Source organism: Myotis brandtii, unplaced genomic scaffold, assembly GCF_000412655.1.
Source record: "Myotis brandtii unplaced genomic scaffold, ASM41265v1 scaffold105, whole genome shotgun sequence".
Taxonomy (NCBI): domain Eukaryota; kingdom Metazoa; phylum Chordata; class Mammalia; order Chiroptera; family Vespertilionidae; genus Myotis; species Myotis brandtii.
Window position 1 is genome coordinate 961,774 of NW_005353538.1, and position 7,858 is coordinate 969,631.

Below are 7,858 nucleotides of genomic sequence, written 5' to 3' on the forward strand. Positions count from 1 at the left end.
CGCTCCGGCCGCTGCGCTCGCCCCTTCCCGCTGCGTTTGCACAAACCTCCCTCTGCTGAGTTCGTCTAAGAATGACTCCGAGACAGTATTAACTTCCTACAAGTTCCGGTTGGTTTTAAGGCTTATCCGAGATCGAGTCTGTAGAACATTGTGGAGATGGGATTAAATGGTCCTTTTTTAAATTTATGGATTTCAGAGAGGAAGGGAGTGGGAGAGAGAGAGAGAGAGAGAAACATCAATGATGAGAGGGAATCAGGGATCGGCTGCCTCCTGCAGGCCCCACACTGGGGATCCAGCCCACAACCCAGGCATGTGCCCTGACCGGAATTGAACCCTGACCTCCTGGTTCATAGGTCCACACTCAACCACTGAGCCACGCTGGCCGGGCTTAAATTTTGTTTTTAATAACTTAAAATTTATAGAAAAATCGTAAGAATACTATAAAAACTCCTGTATACCTAAATATTGTAATTTAGCAATTACACTACTGACATTTAATCACATTTAATTTTCTTTTTCTATATACATACATAGTATTTTTTTCTGAGCTGTTTAAGAGTATTTGTAGCCCTAACCGGTTTGGCTCAGTGGATAGAGCATCAGCCTTCGGACTCAAGGGTCCCAGGTTCAATTCCGGTCAAGGGCATGTACCTTGGTTGCGGGCACATCCCCAGTGGGGGGTGTGCAGGAGGCAGCTGATCGATGTTTCTCTCTCATCGATGTTTCTGGCTCTCTATCTCTCTCCCTTCCTCTCTGTAAAAGATCAATAAAATATATTTTTAAAAAAAGAGTATTTGTAGACATCATGCCTCTTTACCATTAAAGACTTCAGTGTGTATTTCCTAAAAACAAGGATATTGGCTTACATAACCAGGAAATCAGAAATGAGAACATTGTTGCAATAATATCCTTTTCTTGTTGTTGTTAATCCTCACCCGAGGGTGTTTTTCCATTCATTTTTAGAGAGAGTGGAAGAGAGGGAAAGACAGAGAAAAAACGTCAATGTAAGAGAAACACATCGATTGGTTACCTCCTGTCTGAGCCCGACCAGGGCCCGGGCCAGGGAGGAGTTTGCAACCAAGGTACGTGCCCTTGAGTGGAATCGAACCCAGGCCCCTTTGGTCCGAAGGCCAACACTCTATCCATTGAGCAAACCAGCCAGGGCCCAATAATATTCTGTATATAAATTTGGTTTTGACCTGGCCAAGTAGCTCAGTTGGTTGAACTGTCCTCCCAATGCACCAAGGTTGCAGGGCACATACAGTAATGCAACCATTGAATGCATAAATAAATGAACAAATCTATGTCTTCCCTCCCTCCCTCCTCCCCTCCCTCCTTCCCTCCCTCTATTTCTATAAAAATCAATTGAGAAATTTGTTTTCTGGCCTGGCCGGTGTAGCTCAGTGGTTGAGCATTCACCTATGAACCAGGAAGCCACAGCTCGTTCCTGGTCAGGGGGTGGTGGCAGAATGCCCAGGAGAATGATAGCCAGCTCTGAGGGAGGAAAGTTTAACCTTTACTTTGCAGATCAGCTGGTCCAGGGGAATTCTGGATCCACAGCCTGAACTGAACTCGTGGGGAGGCTCTGATCTATATGTCTCCTCCTGTGGCGGCCCCTGAGGGTCCCCGCAGCTCCACCCATTTCAGCTGTGGCGGGCCCTGGGGTTAGGCTCTGCAGCTCCACCCATGTCAGTCAGAGTGGGGGAGTAAGACTACAGTTTTAACCAGATACTGAACTAGGGTGCACCCCCCACCCCCACCCCATTTTCCTTTTCAGGTGTGGCTCACTGGATAGAGCGTTGGCCTGCAGACCAAAGGGTCAGGTTCGATTCTGATCAAGGGCAGGTACCTCTGTTGCAGGCTCCTCCCCGGCCCTGGCGCTGGTCGACAAGCGTACAGGGGGCAACCAATGGATGTGTTTCTCTCACATCGATGTTTCTCTCTGTCTCTCCCTCTCTCTTCCACTCTCTCTAACATCAATGGGAAAATATCCTCCGGAGAGGATTAAAAAGATTTTTTTAAGTGAATGAGGTAACTGCTCTTTTCCCTCAGTTACCACACTGTCCTGCTCTTGTCTCTGTCCCCCAGGTTAAACGTCTGCTCCCTCCTTCTAGAGCAGTGATGGCGAACCTTTTGAGCTCGGCGTGTCAGCATTTTGAAAAACCCTAACTTAACTCTGGTGCTGTGTCACATATAGAAATTTTTTGATATTTGCAACCATAGTTAAACAAAGATATTTTTGATATTTATTTTATATATTTAAATGCCATTTAACAAAGAAAAATCAACCAAAAAAATGAGTTCGCGTGTCACCTCTAACACACGTGTCATAGGTTCGCCATCACTGTTCTAGAGCCACTCCAGCCTCTTCTCCATTCCCCCACTTCCAGGACTGGTCTCCTCCTGATGGCCCTCTGTCTCTCCCTAGTAAGAGCCTCCAATCGCTTCCCCTGTCCCTGCCAGCTGGCACCCGTGCCACCCACCCACAGGCCCTGTGGCCTCTCGGTCCCCTCATGGCGCACCAGCCAGGGCTGGGGGCTCGCTGCGGAGGGTGCACAGACCCACAGCTAGGTGTGGGTCTGAGGTCTCTGACTCCTGAGTTCCCTCCTCTGGCCCCTTCCTGTCTCCTCAGGAGCTGAGCTACGGGGCAGGGAGGGGCCTGGAAGCGCCGGGCAGCCTAGACCAGAATCTGTCGCCTCAGCCAAAGTGGGGGCCACAGACGGAAACACGTGCAGCAGAGGCAGCAGCCAACTTAATTAATTTATTTTTTAAACATATTTTTTATTTATTTATTTTTTATTTTTTTTTAAATATTTTTTTAATTGATTTTTTACAGAGAGGAAGGGAGAGGGATAGAGAGCTAGAAACATCAATGAGAGAGAAACATCCATCAGCTGCCTCCTGCACACCCCCTACTGAAGATGTGCCCGCAACCAAGGTACATGCCCTTGACCGGAATCGAACCTGGGACCCTTCAGTCCGCAGGCCGAGCTCTATCCACTGAGCCAAACCGGTTACGGCTAAACATATTTTTTATTAATTTCAGAGAGGAAGGGAGAGGGAGAGAGAGATAGAAACATCAATGATGAGAGAGAATCATTGATCGGCTGCCTCCTGCAGGTCCCCTCCTGGGGATCGAGCCCACAACCCAGGCATGTGCACCTGACCTGGAATCAAACCAGGACCTCCTGGTTCATAGGTCGATGCTCAACCACTGAGTGACACCGGCCGGGCTTTATTTTTTTAAAAAATATTTTTTATTGATTTTCAGAGAGAAAGGGAAAGGAAGAGAGAGAGAGAGAGAGAGAGAGAGAGAGAGAGAGAAAGACTGAGAGAGAGAGAGAGGTGAGAGCAAAATATGGATCAGCTGCCTCATGTACACCTCCTGTTGGGGATCAAGCCCATAACTTGGGCTTGTGCCCTGACCGGGACTTTGGGGCACAGGATGCCCAACCAACTGAGCCACTTTATTGTCGGAGCTCAGTGCACTGGGTGGGGGGCGGAATTGTTGTTGGAGGCAATTAAGGAAGTGAAAGGGGAGGAAACTCCTTTCTGACAGGAGCAGGGTGAGGAAGAGGACAGGGAGAGCTGGGAAAGGGAGGCCTGGAGACAAGGGGTGGAGCAAAGGGAGGAGGGCGAGGGGAGCTAAGGCACCACGGAGCCAGACCAGTGATGAGGACGGGGAACAGGCTGGCTTGTCAGGAGCAAAGGCCCAGCTCCGGACCGGAGAGCTGGCCAGTGCTGACCTACTGGCCGAGCCCCCTGTGCCCACTCGGCCTCCTCACTTCCGGGCGCCCAGTGCCAGGGCCACGATGAAGCCCACGACCAGCAGGAACATGGCGACGGACAGCAGCACCGTGATGACCACCATGCCCCCCGTGCGGGCCATCCCCAGCCCAATGGAGGCCCCCTTGCGTCCTGTGGGGGGAAGCCGGGAGGTCTGAGGGCGCTCAGCTTGCTGCCTCCTCCAGCCATTCCGCCAGGCGCCCTTTCATCTGCCTATTCATCCAGCATCCAACGGCCATCCAAGGGATCCAGACATCCACCCAGTAACCGTCTAGGGAGCAACTCCTGCGTCACTCAAGTCACTCACGGAGGCTACAGAAATCAATCGCACCCGGTCCCCCCACAGAGAACCTTCAGTTCAGCAGGAAGATGAGTCCACACAGTGAAAATGTCCAGGGCTGGCCCTGGCTGGGTGGCTCAATTGGTTAGAGCGCTGCCCCAATACGCCAAGGGTGCGGGTTTGGTCCCCAGTCAGGGCACATACAAGAAGCAACCAATGAGTGCATAAATCAGTGGAACAACAGATCAATGCCTCTCTCTCTCTCTCTCTCTCATCAATCAATTAAAAATAAATAAATAAAATAAAATGCCCAGGGCTCGGTGCTAGGATAGAGGGGGGCAAAGGCGCTATGGGAGCCCCAGGGGGGCTGGCGGTGCTGGGAAGGGCCAGGGGGGTCTGCAGCTGGAGCTGAGAGGGAGTGGGTTACTCACGCGGAAGGGTGGACATGGGGACCTCTCGGCTGGACTCAGTGGCTGTCCCCTTCTGCACCCGGTAGGAGACGCTTTTGGGGGTGGAGGGTTAGGAGAGAAAGGAGAGAGGATCCTCAGGGAGCGTCTGGGACTTGGGAGAAGAGGGACATCAGCCAGGTCTCCCCATTTGCCTCCACGGTGCCTCCTCTGGGAGAGGCCTGTTCTTTTTTATTCTTTAAATATATTTTTATTGATTTCAGAGAGGAAGGGAGAGGGAGAGAGAAACATCCATAAGAGAGAATCACTGATTGGCTGGAGAGGCCCGTTCATGAGCCTTTAGCTATGCCCTCTCTCCCCAAGGTGACCACATCCCACCACGACCGCCACCTGCCAGGACCCGGCACCCCCTCGCTCCCCCAAGGGCCCAGACCTGGACCTGGCACCTACTAGTATTTGGTTCCTGGCGCCAGGTTTGTCACCTGGTATGCCCTGAGCCGGGTGACCGTGAAGCCAGCCCCGCTGTCCACCACACTCACCAGCTCCCTTCGCCCACGGCAGGGGGGCACCACAAAGCCAGCTGTCACCACTGCGGGGGAAATCGGGGTGAAAGGCCATCAGGCTTCTGGAGGCCCCGAGGAGAAGGGGCAGTTGACAGTGTGGGCCCAGCAGCGGGGTCGGTCGAGGGAAGGCGCGCGTGGGAGCGGGCATGCTGGGGGCGCTCTGGAAAGGGCCCGGGACGCCAGGGACAGGGGAGCAGACCTGTGCTGTCATTGGCTCTCCGGACCATCAGGGTGGCGTTCCCCCCTGTGAGGTGGCAGGGGGGCAGGGCAACCAGCAGGCTCTCCGCTAGCGCCGGGGACAGCAGGCCGGAGAGGCTTGAGATGTTGAAGACTGCTGAGGGGCCAAGAGGAAGTTAGGTGGCCTCGCCACTGTCAGACCTGCCCCCGCCCCTTAGTTGTCTCTCCCACCCTGCGGGCCATTGGCAGAACACGGACCTTTGCTGGGCCGACCGCCAGGTGGCAGGCGTGGGCTGCAGAAGCTGGGTACCCTACAAACCTGCAGATCCAGTGGGCCCAGCCTCACCCCTACCCAGCCTCGGACCCTTCCCAAGGCCGCTCTGCCTCCTGGGCCAGGACAAGGACAGGAGTGTGCACTGGGCTCAGTGGCCGATGGCTTCAATGACCGATGACCAGTCACTGCCATCGCCAGTCCCCACCCCCGACTGACCAGATGAGCCCCCCTTTCTGAGTCTGGAAGGCACAGGGGGGCACCGCCCCCGTCCAGGCCCAGCCCCCCTCCCCCCAAATGGCAGAGACCTGCAGCCCCCGGGTCCAGGACAACCATCAGGACCAGGGTCAAGGGCAAGGTCCGGCTGGGTAGCAGGGATGCCATAGCTGGGCCGGGAGCTGGAATGGATGCTGGCGGCTGGGGCTTCCGGAGGCAAGTGATGCCTTGCCCCTGGGGCTGCCGGTTTTGTCCTGGGGCGGGAGGGGCTGGACAGGAATCTTGTCCAACCTGCCCCTTGGGCTTTCCAGCCTGGGGGGCGGTGGGGGGGGCAGGCAGGTTTTTCAGGATGGGGAGTGGCCCTCAGGCCCAGAGTAAGCATCTTGGTGGCTTAGTCAGCTGCAGAGGGGGTGGTGGTGGTAACTAAGGTGGGGGGAGGGGTGGAAATCCCCCCTTCTTCTGGGCCCCACACCTGGAAGGGCACCCGTGGTTGTGCTGCCTGTGCGTCTGGAGCCCAGCCTGCGGAGGACGGCTCCCCTCGTCGTGGGAGGTCTCCGAGGGCAGCGAGCTCTGAGGGTGCCCTGGGCTCAGGAAGAGGGGGGCAGCTCCCAGGGCTCCTGGCAGGCCTTGGCTGGGCAAGAATGGAGGCTGGTCGTGGGCCGCAGCGCCAAGGGCTCTAATTCTGGCCCGGCCAGCCTGGGTCAGTGGTTGAGCGTCAACCTATGAACCAGGAGGTCACAGTTCGATTCCCGGTCAGGACACAGGCCCGGGTTGCAGGCTGGATCCCCAGTGGGAGGCATGCAGGAGGCAGCCCATCCATGATTCTCTCATCATTGATGTTTCTATCTCTCTCTCCCTCTCCCTTCCTCTCTGAAATCAATAAAAACATATTCTACAAAAGGGGGCTCTAATTCTGCGTGTTCCCTGCGGCCCAGGTCCTGCTGTGGGAGCGTATAGGGAGGTGGTGCTGGGAGTGTAAGGGGAGGGGAGCAGGGGGCGCCAGGGAAGGCTTCGGAGAGACCAGGGAGGCGGGCATGGACCAGTCCCGCGGGCAGCGTGGACATGGGCAGCCATGCTCGGCAGCCTTTGTTGAACTGTTTGAGAAGAAACAAGACAAAGAGACCTGGTAAGAGAAAATGAAGATGAGTCGCCCCTCTGGCTGCACCCGGACCCCTGAGGATGGAGCCCGCCACTTGGATATGCGCCCTGGCTGGGAATCGAACCGTGACCTTCTGGCTCATAGGTCGATGCTGAGGGGGACAGATCGGGGACGCAGGGCTGCGGGCTCCAACATTTGTCCTCCCGCGTCCTGGACAGTGGGGGGCACTAGCTCCCCTTTGTAGACGTGGAAACTGTGGACACTGTCAGGGGGGACGGGGACACCCACAGAAGCTGATGTGTCTGTCTATCCTCGCCTGAGGGTATGTTGAGAAGGAGAGAAGGAGAAACATCGATGCCAGAGAGAAACATTGAGCAGTTGCCTCCCCTACTCGCCCTGACCAGGGATGGAACCTGCAACCGGGGGATGTGTCCTGACTGGGAATCAAACCGGCAACCTTTTGGTCTGTGGGACAACACCAACCCACGGAGCCGGGCTTTCTGTATGTCCTTCTGCTGCATGAACCCTTCTGTCTCTCCCAGTCCCAGTGCGGGTCAGGGTCCTGGCAGGAAAGCGAGGGACGGTGGGCTGTGCCCTTACTCCTGTGGTGGGGAGGGGAGGGGCACAGCCTGGGGTGCAAGCAAGGGTGACAGTGAAGAGTGGGTCGGGGGACCTCAGACCAGTGCACCTCCAAATTTAATGTGCATCTGCTCCAGGCATTTAAAAAAAAAATATATTTTTATTGATTTCAGAGAGGAAGGGAGAGGGAGGGAGAGAGAAACATCAATGATGAGAGAGAATCATTGGTCGGCTGCCTCCTACACACCCCACACTGGGGATGGAGCCCACAACCCGGGCATGTGCCCTGACTGGGAATCGAACCCTGACCTTCTGGCTCATAGGTCGATGCTCAACCACTGAGCCACACTGGCCGGGCAGGCCTTTTGTTAAAATGCAGGTTCTGGTTCAGTGGGTCTGAGGTGAGGCCTGCAGTCCTGCATTTCTAACGAGCGTCCAGGTGACACTGGTGATGCCGGTCTGAGCGGCTCCCACTCTGAG

General features: G+C 55.3%; 1 protein-coding gene across 4 annotated transcripts in view; it reads right to left on the minus strand.

Moving 5' to 3' along the window:
* The window catches only part of LOC102260239 (uroplakin-2), a 14,014-nt gene extending 8,106 nt beyond the window's left edge, over positions 1-5,908 (minus strand). For 2 of the 4 annotated variants that reach the window (XM_005856775.2, XM_005856774.2), the window contains exons 1-4: positions 5,793-5,908; positions 5,236-5,370; positions 4,924-5,062; positions 4,498-4,568 (exon numbers count right to left, since the gene is read on the minus strand). In XM_005856775.2, the coding sequence (XP_005856837.1) occupies positions 4,498-4,568; positions 4,924-5,062; positions 5,236-5,370; positions 5,793-5,868 (421 nt within the window). In that variant the 5' untranslated portion in view covers positions 5,869-5,908. Of the gene's footprint in view, positions 1-3,440; positions 3,919-4,497; positions 4,569-4,923; positions 5,063-5,235; positions 5,371-5,792 lie in introns of those variants that run through there. The other 2 variants (XM_005856773.1, XM_005856776.2) reach the window with 2 other exon arrangements.
* Positions 5,909-7,858: the final 1,950 nt, after the last annotated feature.